We start from the raw sequence: 18,999 nt of genomic DNA on the forward strand, positions 1-18,999 counted from the left end.
TGTCTATTCCATTGATATTACTGCATTATAGAAATTGGACAGAATATCTATTTACCTTCTATAATGGTACTCTATTGAAATATCTCCTTTTCTGGGGCACCTGGGTGGCTCAGTCAGTTAAGTGTCTGCCTTTGGCTCAGGTCGTGATCTCAGAGAGCCTACTTCACCCTTTCCTTCCCTTTTGTAGTCTCTCTTACTTGCTCTCTCTCTCAAATAAATAAATAAAATCTTAAAAAATAAATCTCCTCTTCTCTCACCCTGATTGTACTAAATCACTAATGTAAATGTCTAAGAAAAAAAAAAAACGTTTGAAAAGAAAAACAACCACAAGTAAAATAGGACATTCTGGCTTATAGTAATAAAAACAAAAATCACAGAGGAATCTAAAGGTGTCAGCATCCTTCTGTTACACATGAGAAACCACATTTTCACAATATAATTGAAAGTGATATTAGGAAAATTCTATGGCCAGAGTACTTCATAGTTCTGGGCATCCCTTTTTATCTACACAAATACCACTGTTTTGTTGATAAAATGCTCTCTTTGAGTTCAAATCAATGATTCCTTGAGATGATTTGTGAAATGTGAGATCCAAACTCTCTGTACTTATTTATCAAATAAGTAATCATTAAGTATATACTAAGGACTGAAGTTATGGTGGAAATCAAGAAAGACAAAGTTCTTGTCTTCTTGGGTCTAAGACAACACAGTGTACACAACAAAAAGGCTTATGGAATGGAGAAAAGAGTTCAAGAGAACTAATTTAGGTAAACTTCTCAGGAAGGCCTCTTTGAAAAGGTGCCTTTTTTATAGAAACAGGAACAATAAGAATGAATCAGATATTTGTTGAAGGCATATCAGCAATTTGTCCCCAACATAAGAAAAGATTAATGTATGCACTATAAACCTAATTTATGCCACAGAAATAGAAATGGAAGAGTGCATTCAATGTAGTGTCTTTATAGTGTCTACTAATAGAATTAATTTGCATATGGACTGTATGAGATTCTTGTAAGAGCTTTCAAAGGTCATGCAAGTGAAATTCCCTCTGCCATTTTACATATTTGGGAGTCTTCATATTAAAAAGTATTCAGACACATTGAAAAAAAAAGCTGGGATATAAATGGATAAAGTATAATATGGGCTTAATTTATTATGAATATAGAGTAATATTCACATTCCTTAACATTGCATTTTATATTTTTAAACAATAGATCTTTTTCATATGTTTTTGAGAGTCTGAAGATTTAACTTACCTTTCAGTTCTGTATATTCCTAAGTACCCAGACCTGTGTTAGCAGAAATCACTACTCTTTAGTATACAGTAACATCTCAAATTAGGCTACATATTTTCATAAAAATAGGCCTTCTACACAATGAAGTATTTTAAATTAAAAGTCTTGTTGCAATATAAAATGGTGGTTGACTCAAAATTGAACATATGATTAGCAATTATATATGGCATGTGTGTGCGTGTATACCATGCATATCTTATATTTTTACCTTTACTCACAAAATAAATATCAAATAATCCACCTTCTGCATGTTGAGTATTCTACATTCACTTGTTTGGCATTTATGGTATTAGTCACTAAATGTCTTCTCTGCACCAGGTACTTTCTAGATACACTAGATACTTTCTAGATACTTTCTAGCAGCACAACACTGACCAAAATATGCCTTTGCCAAGTTGATGCCTTAACTTCTAAGTTAAAAAGATTTCTTGGGATCTACCACTATGACTTTACTACAGTAAGTACATAATACTCCAATTTAATAGGGAGCAAGATATATTTCTTGTTTTTATTGAACTTTTCTTCAGAAAATATCTGGCTTTTTTAGGTTCAAGCTTCATTTAAATAATGACTCCTGTTATCTCTCTGCTATGTATTTTCTTTCTTTCTTATACTACTTATCTTGTTACCCTTCTAATAATGTCTTGTTAACTTGATATAATATTAAGTGTAGGCTTTTGCATGATTCTGATGCCAGACGAGCAAAGGCTGAAATGCAAGGAACAAATAGAGAACATTGTTTTCACCTTCTAAGGTGTTAAGTGTCTGAGCATTTAATGATTCCACTTACAAAATCTTTAACTTTATTAAGTAGTCACAACTTACTCTGTTTTTCATTCATAATTCTGTTAAAGGCCATTCACTCAGTAAATACTTACTGAGTTCCTACTATAACCTGTGAATAAAAATATAAAGATCAAGGCATAGTCTCTAGCCTCAAGAAGCTCATAGTCTTAAAAGAGATAAACAATAAACTGACAAATAGTAAATACAATGTGAGAGACAGAATGGTCAGGGAAAATTTATGAAGAAGTTCATGTGTGTTAAGAGTGCTTAATGGGAAGTGGAATATAAGCTGAACAGAGAGGAGTGAAGACAGAGGGAGTAGCATGAGGAAAAGCAATGAGGCAATGAATGGCACTCTTCTTTTCCCCAGAAACTTATGAACAATTCCCTGTTGATGAAGTATTAATGAAAAAAAATAAAGATGAAGGCAGGGCATGGAGCATCTCATATGACACGTCAAGTAAGTTGGACTTTTTCTTGCAGGGGATGAGAGAGCATGATCAGGTTCTAGGAAGAGAGTAGAATTGTCAAACTTGTATTTTATACTAATCAATATGGTGGCTGTGTGATGGTATGCGTTCAAGCTAACTCCCCACTCACAGGTGGGGAGACAAGTTGGGAGTGCACTTCAGATGCTGAATTAAAAGATGCTGAGACTCTGAATTATGGTATTTGAAAATATGATGAAAAACATTGGTCATAATTTAGTGACTGAAGAGTTGTAGGAATTAAGGAAATCGTACATATGGTTTCATTTGGCTGTGGATAGGTGTAGGGGTAAAACTGAAAACTGCACTTTTTTTCTATTGAAGATCAGAGTAAATTAACGTGTGGCAAGAGGAAGGGTAGTTAATAAAATACACATGATTAAAAAAATGTTCTTGTTAACCTGATTTTATAGTACACTGCGTTTTCAGCACAGAGGAATGCTTCTCATTTAAGCATGCAATTTTAGGGCTTTTACACTCACTTTTCTCCTGGCTTTCTGTATTCCCTCAATGACATTTTATGCAGGAATCATAACATTTCCCTGTTTCTTTGAAATATATCCTTAGTTATATAGTGTCTTCCTGTATTTTGATAGTTTTAATCTCATACTATCTCTTGGATTACCTTTGTCTCCCTGTTATGGCCTCTCCCATCCTGCCTTTGAACCCCTTTAACCTCTTGAGAACCCAGCCTGGTTCCAGTTCCTCATCTCTGCCTTTCAATGAAGGGGATTTGGAATTTTTTAAATTTAATTAATTAATTAATTAATTAATTAATTAATTATTTTAGAAGAGAGAGAGAGAGAGAATCTTATGCAGGCTCCACACCCCCACAGAGCCCAACACAGGGCTTGGTCTCACAACCCTGAGATCATGCCCTGAGCCAAGGTGAAGAGTTCCATGCTTAGTGGACTGAGCCACCCAGGCACCCTAGGGGATTTGGATTTAAAACAAATTCTATAATCCAACAAAGAGATAAAGCAAAGCATATTGATAGATATTTTTAAAAATTATTCATTATTTTATTTAAAAAATACAACAAAAATGAAGTATGAATTGTGTTTCCCGAAGTCAAAAAAAATTATGACATTCTTATTTGAGGTATTTGTAAAGAAAATAATTTTGTAAAGAAGATTTTTGATTCCTATATTGACAAACTTTTAACTGGTAGTTTAAGGCTCACAAAATTTTTTCCAATGACTTTTAAAACATGTAGAATCTTAGGAATGGTTATAAATGGTAAGGACATTAGTTGCAATGAAAATATTTATTCAACATTTAATAGATGCTACATGTACTAGGAATTTCAAGAAAAAATTAAACTATAAATAAGCCTTTGCTTTTAAGAAACTTTCAAGACAAAAGAGGAGAAGACAAATAAGAAACACTAATGATAGCATAGACAGAATGGATAAGGGGCACAGAAGAGTTGTGGACTCTGCTCATTAGGGGTCATAGAAAAGAGAAATGAAACCTAGCCTGGAAAAGAAAAGCAAAAGTGATAAATAAAGAAATATTATTTGAACTAGGTTTTGCTAACAGATGACAGACATTTCTGAAAAAACATATGATGTAAGGTGAGAAATTATAATTGATTTTTGCAAAACAGCAAGTTGCACAGTTTGGCTGTAGGCCACTTTGGAACATGTAGAGCAGCAGGGAGGATAGAGCTGGAAAGTTAGCCAGGATCAGAGCACAGAAGGGCTGGAATATGAGCCTCGGGAGGCTAAATCTGATTTACTTTGTATGTAAAGAGTGAAAGTTACCGAGTAGAGAAATGAGTAGCTTGTATAAAAAAAAATAAATAAAAAAAAATCTGGCAGTGATGTTTTAAATGGTAGTTAGAGAAAATAGCCCAGAGGCTGGAAGACAAACTAAAGAGACAGTTCCAATTGTCCATGTGAGAGGACTAAGGTTCGCGTAACAGCAGTGGAAAAGGAAACAAGGGCACAGGTGTGGGATGTACTGCTGCAGTGAATTGATTGCACTTGGTGATTGGACAGGAAAAACAGAAAAAGATTCAAAAAAACAAAAAAGGACTACAATTTTACATTCAAAATGACTTGAGAGAATGACTAAAACATTTACTGAGAGACATCAAAAGAAAAATGGTTTAGTGATGGAAGATAATGACCCTATTACATAGCTTACTACACGCACATATATATAGGGTTAGGGGAAAATCATGTAGATTTTAAGAAAACAGCATATTAGCAAGAACTTAGAGCTCAAAATTTATAGAATTAAGGTGCAAGAAAAAAAATAAATAAAAAAAAAAAACAAATTCAGAAATGAAAGCCAACGGCTTAGTTACGGTTCAGGGTCAAGGAAGCCCAAAAAAGAGATTCAGGATGTGTGTTTTGTTAACAGCTTAAGAAGTACCAATACAACCTGACAGATAAAGGTTTTTTGATGAGTAACAGGTCACTGATAACTTTCCAGGAAATGATTTTGCTCAAGAAGTGGGGATCAAACCACAATGTAATGATTACACAGAAATCTTTTGAGAAGGTTGGTAGTAAAAGAAAGAAGGGAAAGAAAAGCACTGTAAGAAATACAAACAATCAAGCCAATATTCTTTCATCTAGGAGTGACCAAAGCATTCTCCTGGGCAGAGAGAAGAATTCTAGGGAGGGATGGAAAGAAGATACATGGCAAACAGGTGATTACCAAAGTTGAAGTGTTTTAATGAAGAAATAGGAGGAAAAAAAAAGAAATAGGAGGAAACGAATTACTTGAACAAGTCAGGTTAGTCTGTAATCAGGGCCTAAGGAATAAACAGGTGAAATGAACATGGGAGGAGAAATCAAAAAGAAGATACAGAAACAGTTTAGTAAATATGAGAGACAGAGTGGAAGATGTAGACAATGAGGCCACATGAAGGACTCATAACTAGGGATACAGAGGATAAAACTGTTCTGACAATCATAATTAGAAGAACAATTTTCCAGTACTTTTTCAATAATTTCAATAAGTCTGTATACAGGGGAACATATGGGAGAATAAAGGCAAAATATATGTATCAACATTTATTCTGTGTAGTGTCATAACATGGACTTGAAGATTTGCCACAAAAAAAAAAAAAAAAGAAAAAAAGAAAAGAAAAGAAGCCATGACCATATACCATGGGGATCAAGGACTACAAATCTTACCTCTCTCAGAGGATCATTGAGTTCATTGAGAATGTTTTCTTCATCAAAGATTTTGCCTTGGTATCTGTGTTCATAGTAATCATGTATCTTCTGACGCATATCAGCTGGTAACTTATGGAATGACATGTATTGTTCCACTTGTTTGTACTGTGAGGAAAGGAAAAAGGGAATTAGAAAACATTGTTAGACTGTATGAGGAATCATCATGTTACTTGGTTGTGCCAAATTCAGTGACATTTGAATAACAAATAAAAAGAAAAAAATCATTTGAGAGGAAGGAAACAATGTACAAGGATATAATGTATTTACTCTGCCTCACAAACTCTGGGAGGAATTTCTTTAGGGAAACATTTCCTGTAAAGAACTGAGATGAGGAGGGGCATGAAAGCAGTTCAGAATAAATTAAGAGTGTCACCCCAGAAAAGCCAGTGATGGTACAAGAAAAAAAAAATGTGATGTTATTTTTTTGGAATCTTTTTGTTTAGCTCTGTTATAAAAGAAGTATGAAGTTGAGGTTTGGCCCCTCACCTGGATACAGAATCTCCTAAGTTTGGGTAGAAAAAAAAGGTTTTATCTTAGACCTTACAGCAAAAGGTCAGACCTAATTAAAATTTGAATTTAGTGACAGAGAGCTTGGAAGCTGTCTCCAAGTCTTATACTCAAGCAACACAGATGCCCTATAAAGTAAGAGAATATGTCACTCTTTAATTTAGGACTTAAGAGAATATCAGGGTGAGACTAGATCCATGTAATTTTATATCTAAAACTTAACTTAGATGTTAAATTCACTTAACCGAGTAGTTCTTAAACTTGATTGTTTCTAAAACTTGGGGTGAGGTTGGCATTTGGGAATGCAGATTTTCAGACTTAACTCCTGAGATTGATTCCCTTGATGTATCTGCTTTTATGAATTTACACACACACACACATATATACACTTTGAAAATAAATTCCTAGTATTCAAAAAGGCACGTAGAAATTAACTGGGAACTTATTAGAAGAGTTTCAGGCTTTACTCCAGACCTATGAAATCAGAGTCTACATGTTAAAAAAAGATCGTCAGATGACCCATACACATTTAAGTTTGAGAAATATTTCCTTGATGCTGCAAATGCAGGTGATCATGAGTGTATACTTTGAAAAAATTAATTAGAGCCCCCCAAATGAGTTTCATTGTACAGATGATAAAACTGAATACAAATTAAAAAGTAGGAACCAGAATTGGATAAACATACTGGAATAAGATTCTTCTCTTAAACAAAACACATTTGATGTGTTTTGGAGAACACATGGAAATTTATTTTCTCACATCTTTTCCTGATAACTTAGCTTTTACTAGAAGATAGAGGTCCCCAATTCCTTGTCTGTAATTAGCAAAGCTGTGATTAGTACTCAATAGCACATATATCTAACCAGAAACAGCAACCTATGTCATTTCTTCATTTTTTTTTTTTTTTTGTACATACCTTACTTTCACAGAACATTCTTATTTTTAAGATATTCCCTTTTGGAGATTAGTATCCTTAAAGGAAATACAACTTTGTCATGAGACTTCCTTTATTCGGTCACCAGACTGTCCCCCAAGTATTTAAAGCCTGCAGGCCTATATATATCTCTCTCTCTGAAGCAACTTGATTATGATTTAAGGATTTTAAATTTAGGCACCAATGCTGTCACTGTCGTTGTGTATAAGTGGCTTCCAGCATGTACTTGAGAAAGATTGGCTAGTTCATCCTGAAGAACTCGAATCTGTATGCCTACCTAATCTTGGTAACCCACTTCTAGAGACCTGGGAGTCTGTCTGCTTGATCCCTCATGCAGCTGGTCTGAAAGTAAGAAGTTTCAGTGACCTCTAAAAGACTGTTGTGTAGGATAAAGTTGATTTGCAGCTGGGTTGAAAACTCTACCTTTATTTCTAGAGACACCTGTGCATCTGAGTTTTACTCTTAGCCAAAAAAAGAGGGCAGTGGGATATTTGATGTATTGTTTAGGGTCTGAGCCTTCACCCAGACTTAAACCCTAAGTTTAACATTTGCACTAATGATTTGCAACCAGTCTATCTGGTTTGACTATTTTAACTTATTTAAAGAGCTACTGAGAGCTTTGTTTTTGAGCTCCTGAAGCCAATCCAAGGCTCTTGCACAGATTTTGGTGGCTCAAGTCAGAAACTCTGCGTGTTCCACATGCCTAAAGATGAAGCCCATCATGCTGGGGAAAGGCTCTTGGGTCTTTGATGCATGTCTGCATCCTCTTTCTCCAAAGCACTGTATCCTTTGCCTTTAAACAAAAGCCTCATATGAGTAAAGTCTGGTGAATCCTGTTAAACATTCAAACTTGGGAAAACAATAAAACAGCTTAAGAGCATAGGACTGCCTCAGTTTTAACACTTACTGCATTGATGACAGTTCTAGACAAATAAAGGACTCAACTTGTTTCAGGATCAGTAGGGGTCAAGTAATCTCTTTATTTTTCTCAAAAAATTGCTTGCCCAAACACTGCTTGGATTGGTGAGAATCTTTAAAATTAACCAGGATACTAGATTTCTCTGTCCTTTGCATGCATTTCTGTGGGTGTGGGAGACAGCATTGCAAGTTAGTAGTATTTCAGTTCATTTTTATGAGATCTATGGCTATGTGCAAAGGCCTATTCATCTAGAGAAACAAGAAATCTGCTCAGTATCTATCTTGAATTAGAAAACTAATCCTTAATTAGCTAAATACAAATGTTACATATAAAGTTATTTTTATGGAAAGTCAGGATTGGTTGAATCTAGTTAATTTTCCTCATACAAATCATTTAATCCCTTTAGACTTTAGTTTATTAGTCTACAGTAAGACACTACTACACCAAATGAGTTTCTTTGCTCTTTCAGACTGAAGTTCTATGAATATTTTTCACTTAATCATACAGTTGAATTTGATTTTTGAACCTATAGTATATATTTCAAACATTAATCAATTTATAATAATTATTGATCTAACAAATATTAGCTGATTGCTGTGTGCCAATGGTTTTCAAGGAGCAGTCAGGATGCATAATCCACCAGTATCACTGGAGAGCTTGTTAGAAATGCACATTTGAAGTTTTCACCCCAGACCTACAGAATCAGAAACTCTGAATTACAAATTCTAGCAGTCTGTGTTTTAACAAGCCTACCCTACACTAATGCCAAGTATTGTGTTATCTTAGGACATAAGAAGCAATTTGAGTGAGAATAGGGGACAGAAAGGAACTTCAGTTTTAATAAGTCAACCTTACCATGTCCATGGCACATCCTAATGCTTATATGTAGGTCAGGCACTTAGAAGAGAAAAAAATAAACAAAGTCAATGACTAAGTGATCACCAAGGGAGAATGTGTCAAATAGATTAAAAAAAAAAAAGTGGAACCTACATTTTAAAAGCAGATGAATCATGGAAATTGATCAAGTTAAGGGAACTGAGATTAACTAGCCAGATGGGACAGAACCAAAAAAACTCAACTCAGCCAAGAAGGACCAAGTTTCAAGGGGCAATGTAGGGGTAGGGGGTACTCAAAAGGAACATATTATAAGAAAAGAGGTATTGTACCATAACCAGTGAATTTGGGAATTAAATAATTATCTTTGTTAGAATATAATACTTATTGAAAATAGGAGCTTTCTTTTTGTCTGTTTCCCTCATACCTAACAAGACTTGCAAAATTGAATGAAAATGTGACCTGCCTGTGATGTGAAGAATAAAAATAATAAGTTACTCGTTGAAAAAGACACCTAGTGGTAGGCGGATAATGGAATCAATGAGGCATTGGAAGTTACATATAAGATGACAAATTCAAAAAAATGATAAAATGGAAAAGTTTCTGTTAATTGCAGTACTATACTGTATGCGAAAGATGATTAATACTCAAAATAGTCACTGAAGAAGGGACTTTTGAAAAACAAAGTTGCAAATATAATTTTTTCTTGAATATATAAAATCAGCAGTTCATCTTATCAGATCTAAAGAGACTATGATGATCTTAGGTGATGATCAGGTGATGATCTGAGGGTAGTAACAGCAAAACCCACACCTGGCACTGTGCTCAGTGCCCTCCCCTGCTCCTCCCTCTCTCTAAAATAAATAAATAAATCTTTAAAAAATATTAAAGAGACTATAACATCATTGCCATTTAAAATTCTAATGAAATTTTATTTTCAAAATTTTCTGTGTGGTTAAAATATAAAGGGAATGCACAAACATGATACTAAAAATGACGTCTAATACACATAATGAAGACAACATTCCATTATTAAACTCACTCACTCCTCCCATGTTACCACTTTCAAAAGGTATTTTGTCTATATTGCTAAGTAATACGTTTGTTTCTTTTTCTTATGTGGGTTAATTATGGCAACATTTATTGACTTTTCACCATGGAAAAGTAGTGTTAGCCACTGACAGCCACCCCTATTTTCTCACTTTCTCTCTCATTCTGCAGTTGTGTCCCTAGTGTTAATTCTTCCTTTGGTTTCCTTTGCAACTTTACATATTTATATCTCTATAGCTTGTTTGGAGAATTCTAGACAAATTTACCAAATGAAATGTAACAAACTTATTCTTTCATTTCTACTTTTTAACTTTTGTCATCTTTACTTTTACAATATATAGGTAGATTATAATTTTATACTGCAATTGAACCTATCAAACCATACAGCGTTTGCATTACTCTGACTGTTTACCACAATGTTAAGTACAGCATTTGATGGCATTTCCTTTCGTTATGTGGATTTTTAATGATTTTTATTTTTTTGCACAAGAAATTTTCTTCCAGCATCCCTATCCTAGCTGATATCCAGTAGGATTTCCCTTTATAATATCCCTGGTTGAGTTCCCTATTTTCAGAGCCTATGTTTCTCTTTTGGTTTATTTATTCATATTGTGGGAGTCAATCCCCAAGTAAACCACTAAGGAATACTAAATGGGATATAAGTTTCTTGAAGCTTTTCTTGTCTGAAAATGTTTCTTAAACTCAGCTGATAACCTGACTACATATAGAATTCTAGGGTTGAAATTCTCTACTTGGATCTTGAGCCTTTGCATTTGATCCTTTATGCTGGATATGATCTATGTTTCTTATTATTTATTTCATATATCTTGTCTGCATTTTCTCTTACATTTACGTATATTCTTTACATTTTCTCTACATTCTCTTACATTTCTCTTACATTCTTAAATATTTCCTGAAATTCGTAGAGTTAATTTTAATTTCAAATATCTTCTCTTTTTCTTTCATCTTTTATTTCCATTATTTTATTGTATTCAGTTTAGAGAAATACTACTAATATATGAGTTTTAAAGAAAAAAACATTGTAAGGCATACTTTCATCCCTGAAATGTTTGGGACGTCTAAATAGAGGTAAGCTTAAGTGTCCACTGGATTTAGCTTTAGTAAAGGCTTTGGTGATTTTGCTTTAAATGGTTTCATTGGAGTATGTATAGAAATATCAGGATTAGGGGTTATTACAAATAGATTGAAATAACTTGAGAGTGAGTGGAAGTAAGAAATGGAAGTGAAAACATCAAGTATAACTCTCTCTCTCTGACCCTTTTTGGTTAGGATGGGAGAGCCAGAATCATAGCATGGTAAATGTAAGAAATTCAAATAAATTTAAAATAGAAGTTTTAATCACATTTATATTATTTTTATATCTATGATTTATACCCTTATCAGGAAATGGAATCACCTTATTTTAGATCCACTACAACTTCATCCCAATTGTCAAGACCACCAGATCACGTAAATTCGAGTGCCAGAAGTTTCAGTAATTTTCCATTTCCCTGTAACACCATTTCTAACATTCTAGTCAAAGTAACAATCTCTCCTTTAAACTCATTCCGAACTTTCTAACTATATTATCTGTATCTATATGTCTCTGTCTGACTGCAACTCTTATTCTTTTCCATAATCCAGGCAGAAATCTTTTTAAAATGCCAACTTTATTGTCACTCCTTTCCCTTAAGCCTTTTAATGGCTTCCTGTTGCTTTCGAGATGAAGTTCTGACTTCCTAGCCTATCTGGCCTTTTCCTGCTCTACAATATACATTTTCCCTTTGCTCACTATGCCGTAGTATATTGAATTTCTTTAATATTATTTTTTCTTTTTTACTTATGAGAGAGAGAGAGAGAGAGAGAGAGAGAGAGAGAGAGAGAAAGGCAGAGACATAGGCAGAGGGAGAAGCAGGCTCCATGCAGGGAGCCCAATGTGGAACTGGATCCTGGGTCTCCAGGATCATGCCCTGGGCCAAGGTGGTGCTAAACTGCTAAGCTACTGGGGCTGCCCTTCTTTAATATTCTTAAATGTACCCTAGTCTCTGGATGCTCACACACTTTCCTCAATCTGCAATGATGTTCGACCACATAATTTCCTGGCTAGTTCCTATTCATTCTTTAATTTTCTTCCTCAAATTTCACTACATCAAGGAAATATTCTATGACACCCGGCCGCCTAAAGTCCTCTTGGTATGCACTTAGAAAAAATGCTGAGTTTACACCTTAGTTATTCTAAGAGCATCTACAATTACTTGTTAATTGTCCTTGGCCCTCTTGTTCACCACTGAACTGTTAAGGTGTTTGAATGCAAGTAGTCACTGATTGAAAATCTGGTTATACATTTTCTGAAAATTCTCTGGGTAAAAGAGACTAAGAATGTGATATCTGACTCTTTTTCTGTTGTAATAATGGTATCAATGAAGGATACCAGATATGGAGGTTCTCCCACAAGGACTGAAATTTTGAATTCATATTTCATTTTTAAGAGTTGTTTTGTATATTAGAGCACATTTACTAAATATGAGATTCTCTTGAAGTTACCCTGGACAAATTCCATTCTTTAAAGAATTTGCAGTTTCTGTCTTAATCTGTGGTATCAGGCTTTATGTCAAACACAGCTCTAAGTAGGAGGAAATTATTGATTAGAAAAGAGAAACTGCCTTCTTATAATTCCAAAAATGTTTATAACAATTAGGAAAACAGCAGAAGTTAATAAAAACATACGTAAAATATATTAATTATATTAAGTAATGAAATGATTAACCGATTGCCAGCACTTCCCATGCTCTCTACTTTAAAATCTCCATCAAGATTTTCAGTGTGGGCAGCCTGGGTGGCTCAGCGGTTTAGCGCCACCTTCAGCCCAGGGCCTGGTTCTGGAGACCTGGGATCGACTCCCACATTGGGCTCCCTGCATGGAGGCTGCTTCTCCTTCTGTCTCTCTCATGAATAAATAAATAAAATCTTTAAAATTAAAAAAAAAAAAAGATTTTAAAAGTGTGATGATTTCTTTAAATTTAACTTTATCCAATAAGCTAGGATTTTTATTTCGGGGCTATATAGAATAAAATCATTGTCTTAAGAAGATTAGTGGCTAATTAGCTGATTAGAACATAAGTGATTATTTAATGACTTGTTAGGATTTCCTTTTATTAAATATGTATTCTCTTTGAAAATAAACAGTTTTCTTCATCACCAAGACAGGCCTGTGTACATCTGAAAAAGTAGACAGTTTTCAGTTCTCCAAGCATGATTTTACATACTGAATGCTCTTGGAAGATAGGAATCAGAATGGATACTTTTCATTTTATTATAAAAGCAAATTCCATAAGAATGAAAGGTAGTATGGTTATTCATAATTACTAATTAACTCAAACAGACCTCTCAAATTTTATGATTCTAACACCAGTCTTCAAATTTATGAAACATTGCATATAAGTAGTCAACTTTTTGTTGAAATCTTTCTCTTAAGAAGCATTGAATTACTCTACAATGTTGTTATCTACTATCTCAAATCACTGTTTACAATGTAGCACATTCCCAGAGCAGATTCTTAACCTGTGGGATGTCTTTGTAATTTAAGACTATAATGATAGGGCCAAGCTAAGATAGGAGAGTAGTAGGAGGACTCTAGGCTTGCCTTGTCCCTTAAACACAACTAAATAAATATCAAATCATTCTGAATACCTAAGAAATTGATATGAGGACTGAAAACAAACTATACAACTTGATGGAGAACATATTAGAGATTCATTCATTAAAGAACATATGTAGCTGAAAATGCAGTTAAATTAAAACACGTGCTTCATGATAAATAAAAATACATCATTGTAAAAATGGTGTCTGAAATGACATTTTTTCATACATAATGAAAAATTGCTGTAAATTTTGTATTCAATGCTTATATGTTGTGGATTTTTATCATAATTTTAAGAATAATAAAAATTAAATATTTAAAATTGCCCTTTAATAACAGATAATCATCGATCACTTTTTTTTTTTAGAGTGGGAAAGACAGAAAAGAGGAGAGGGGCAGAGGGAGAAAGAGAGAGATATCTTAAGCAGGCTCCCAGCATGGAGTCTGATGTGGGGCTTGATCTCACCACCCTGATATCATGACCTGAGCTGAAATCAAGAGTTGGATGCTTAACTGACTGAGCCATGCAGGTTCTCCAATTATCACTTTTTTTCTTTTTTAAAAAAACTATTTAAGCCAATCATCATTGAATTTATAACTAAGCTATCTTTTTTTTTTTTAAATGAAGATATTTTTAGTATTGCCATTTATTTACATGGTAACTGAAGCCATGGTTTCTATTTTGATCCCACATTTAAAAGTAAACTAATCCCGGGATCTCTGGGTGGCGCAGTGGTTTGGCGTCTGCCTTTGGCCCGGGGCGCGATCCTGGAGACCTGGGATCGAGTCCCACATCGGGCTCCCGGTGCATGGAGCCTGCTTCTCCCTCTGCCTGTGTCTCTGCCTCTCTCTCTCTCTCTCTGTGACTATCATGAATAAAAAAATAAAAAAAAAATAAAAAAATAAAAGTAAACTAATCCCTATATATTACATATATATAGTTGCATATAAACTAGCTATGTGTGTGTGTGTGTGTGTGTGTGTGTATTTGCATTAATCTAGCTCTATATATAGCTAGGTTATATGCAAATGAGTTTATCAAGCATTATTTCTAAAATATTGAAAATAAGATTGAATCATTTTCAAGAATTATGCTATAAAATCTTCAATTCATATATACTGAGGAGGAAGTTTTTTTTTTTCACTGAAATGATGGCTTTATTCATATTCACAACTAGTATTCTTTTTTAAATTGAAGCAGGAAGAAGTTTCCTTTCCACAAAAATGAATTCATGATTCATGATTTTTAAAAAAAAAATCTTTTAAGCAACACGATTATATCAGAATAAGTCATATAGTAAGAAAAGTATCCTAATATACCTAAATTCTATTTCCAATAAATTCAATGAGGAAAAAATTAAAAGCAAATAACACAGGAAGAAAAGTAGATGGTTGAACAGTTATCTTTTCTGCAGAAGTTTGAGTGAAATATTTCTACTTCATCTTCACTTTTTATCTTTTTTTGAAAAGCTAGGTAATGAAACATGTTTCTCTACAAATAGAGAATTCTTCAGCTGTTAAGATGTGGGGAAAGCTTTTTGCTGTAATGTAAGTATCTACTTGGCCTGGAAAACTCAAAATTACAACCTACCAGATGATCTTAAAATCCTTACAGAAAATATTATCAGATAAAAAGTATTATTTCTCCATCCAAATGATGTCTTCCATATAAACATATACTGGCCCTCTGGTTTATGGAACCTAAAGCTATTCATTCAAATATTTCACAATGGATTATATTTTCATAAATTAAAAAAACAAAAACAAAAACAAAAAAATCTCAAAAATTGTTTACACTACATAGTTCATTCTTTCTTTTATAGTTTGGTTTAAAAATGGACAGATTCTCAGAAGTTTTCCAAAAGTTACTATAACACTGTTTAAGACTTAACTAAGCAAGTAATTAAATAATAATAATAATAATAATAATAATAATGAAAAGTCATTGTATTTAGCAATCAAAAGAAAGCACTTAATTACAAAGCAAATTGTTCACAGAAAACATTACTAGAAATACAATTTTTTAGTAATTACAGAATAAAAGTCAAGGGGATAGATGATCACTAGAAGTTGAAAGCCATTATAATTATTATAATAGAGTTAAAATGTATGCTTGGATATTTTTAAAAGCCTTTTCCTGATCTAAATGGTTTTCATCTTTATTACTATAGCTTTTCTTGTGTGTGTGTGTGTTTGTGTGTGTGTGTGTGTGTAGGAAAATGGTTTTTATCCTTTATTTAACAAGAATACAGATTGACATGCATGATAACTGCATCACATTTCATTTTAAGTGGGACCACTTAAACATTCTATGTTTTCTAAACACCTTTATTTCCCTCCTCCAACATTTTTTTCATTCACAGATGATGATCTTACCTAAAATTTCAAAAAGAAGTAGAAACTTTCACATAAGAACATCGATTAATTCATTTAGAATGATACTCTATTTCTTTCCTTCTCTTCTTGCTCTTCTGACAATGGAAGTGTCTCTTCTCCCTTTTGAATCTTATTTTTCAGCTGTGTTTGAATATCCTTTCTTCATCACTCCTCAGAAACATTATCTTTTCTCTCTATATATTGGCTCCAGCCAAATAGCACTTAATATACTCACCTCTCCACTTAAAATAATGATAATAAGAATAAGAATATGAATAAGAATATCATCTAACTCATAGATATGGCATATTATCTTCTTGGCATTCAACTAAATACTCATTTAATTGTCACAAAAATCTTAAAAAAGATTTCTGCCAGTATCTTCACTTTACAGAGAATGAAATTGAGGCACAGAGAATTTAAATAACTGGTGTAAAGTCACACAGCTAATTAATGTTGAAACCAGGTATGGAATCGAGGCAATCTGGATCCACTGTCTGTGCTCTTACATGCTATGTGACAATCCTGTCTTCAAAAAGTGACTCTCAATGGAGCATGAGTAGCCTTCCATCTACCACCTTATGCTTCTTCCTTTTCTCAACCATTTTTTGAAGAGTAGTTTATACTCATTATCTAATTGCACATTTCATTAAACATTTAATTTTAGCTGCTCTTCCTTCTATTCCACTAATACTACTTTTTATTTCCATGATTTTCCAATGCTTATCATGATACTTAATTAGATACTTTGCAAAGATTTTCTTATTTGGTATCTGGGTGGCACGGAACATGAGTAGCATACACTATTGATGTACCATCATGCAATCCCTCTCCCTTTGCAAAATGGCCCACTTCTGACCTCAACTGTACCTGTGGTGGACAGTGCACATCAGGCTTTCTGTCTCAGCACTGAGAAGCTTAGAAAACTTGCTCAACTCAAAGTAGAGTTACATGGAAGTTTGGGATTAGGGAAGGTTGGAGGTAATACCTCCCAGGGCAACATTCAACCAATGGGAGACTTGAGTCTACCAATTATGGCCACACTTCCTATTCTTCAGAGAGAGAACTCTAAGGTACATTTTACATGGTTTATCAGAGGGTCCCAGTAGGACTAAGTCTCACCTGCTTACATTGGAAAACAAGTCTAATTGTTCAGGGGCTTTCCCTTCCCATTCTCACACTTCCTGCTTCACTATCCTGCTTCTTGAAATTACTCTCCAATAAATTGTCTAAACCACCAAATCCTTTCCTTAGGTTCTAGCAAGAGAACTCCAACTAAGACAACATAACTATTGTTCCTTTCCTCTTAAAGACACCTTATCCCCTGGTTCTCCATCTGTATATTCTTCTAGCTCTCTTCTCTTTTCTGGCTGCTTTTTGCAGTCTTATTGTTGATGGCTCTTCTGTATATGTTAGTGTTTCCAAGGACTATGCCCAAGGCCTTTTTTTCCCCCTTTTCATCTTACATATTTTCCCTTAACAATCCTTCCCACTTGCATGACTTCAGTTATTATCAATATATCGCCAATCTCTAAGTCAATAGCTCTAGCAGGAAACTAATCCCTTATCTTCATATTCACATGTCCTTCTTCCTCTTAAGCATCTGCTCTTAAAACATGTTTCAAAATCACATCAAAGACACCATGACCCAAATTGATATCATCCCCCTTCTTTCTCCATACCTTCCTTATCCAACCAGCAGCCTAAGTTATAGATCTGGCTTAAAAGACAACCGTCTCTGTTTCCAACATATGTTTATCGTCATCTTCCACAAACTAACCATATGCCTTTGAAGTTGATTTTAAATGTTATTTTTTCTGAGTATTTTTCTCTGATACCTGCCTCAAACTTTAATGTACGTTAAAATAACATGGCGATCATGTTAACCCAAAGATTCACATTTAGTATGTATGGGGTTGGAACTAAGGTTTGGTATTTCTAACAATGTCTTCAATGATATTTATCAGAAAATCACAGAAGTAGGAATCTAGATTAGATTAGATGCCTCCATAACACCAAACCATACCTTGGCTCTTTTCCCACTATCATAATTGCTTATTAAATTATCTATATTTTCTGCTAGACCATAAGCTCCTTAAAGGCATGAGTATTCTCTACTAGACCAACTTGACGAGTCCTCTTACCATTGTATCTCTATTCTCTCTTTAATACAGTGATTCACACATAGTAGGTGTTTAATATTCACCAAACTTATTAGTTATATATAATCTAAAATATTATTTTATTGAGAAATTATATTATTTGGTCTTGATTGAAAAGCAGATTTAAAGTACTTATTTGAAGTACCAGCACAAATGCTGCTTTTCTTTGACAAAATCAAATATATGTAAAACATTTATACTTTTTAACCTTTTTAAAAATTAATTCTAATGATACATTAAAGAGAAATATCAAATACCCATTCATAGTCACAAAATGTTTAGCATTTTTTCAAAGTAGCATAATATGCCTTATTTCAAGTTGTAATTTCCATAACTTAGTTCATTAACTTTTAACTTAAATGATGTCATTTAATTTTCAGAAATTAGATAGTGAAGGAAAAAGTGTTCCCTAAACTATAAAGCCTGTTAGCCATAAATATAGAAGTTATATTTCACAGTGAGGTTAAATCTTATAGGCTACACATAATTATAACTTTTAGACTAATAATAGGGGCTAGTGTAGAGTGAATAAAATGGTATAAATAAAAAAATAGGTGCATTGATTATTGCCACATCATATTCTGTGTCTGTGTTTGTGCATGTACATGTATGCTATGTTGTGTGTGTATGTGTGCACACTGTGTTGTGTGTGTATGTAATTCTTCAATGAAAAGATTCAAGTTTAGATATGTTGGATGGAATTCCACTGGGAAGATATATTCACTCTTTTCAGTGAAGAGTTGAATAGGTTGCTTTAAAGATTTTATTTATTTATTTGAGAGACAGAGAGAGAGAGAGTGCGGTGAGGAGGGG

The 18,999-nt window shown here is 33.7% G+C and overlaps 1 protein-coding gene across 1 annotated transcript in view; it reads right to left on the reverse strand.

The window, feature by feature from the left end:
* The window catches only part of HCN1 (hyperpolarization activated cyclic nucleotide gated potassium channel 1), a 376,053-nt gene that overhangs the window by 56,669 nt on the left and 300,385 nt on the right, over positions 1 to 18,999 (reverse strand). Inside the window, exon 5 of the mRNA XM_055324802.1 lies at positions 5,722 to 5,868. Within this exon, the coding sequence (XP_055180777.1) occupies positions 5,722 to 5,868 (147 nt within the window). The remainder of the gene's footprint in view (positions 1 to 5,721; positions 5,869 to 18,999) is intronic.

This window comes from Nyctereutes procyonoides, unplaced genomic scaffold, assembly GCF_905146905.1.
Source record: "Nyctereutes procyonoides isolate TBG_1078 unplaced genomic scaffold, NYPRO_anot_genome, whole genome shotgun sequence".
NCBI lineage: Eukaryota > Metazoa > Chordata > Mammalia > Carnivora > Canidae > Nyctereutes > Nyctereutes procyonoides.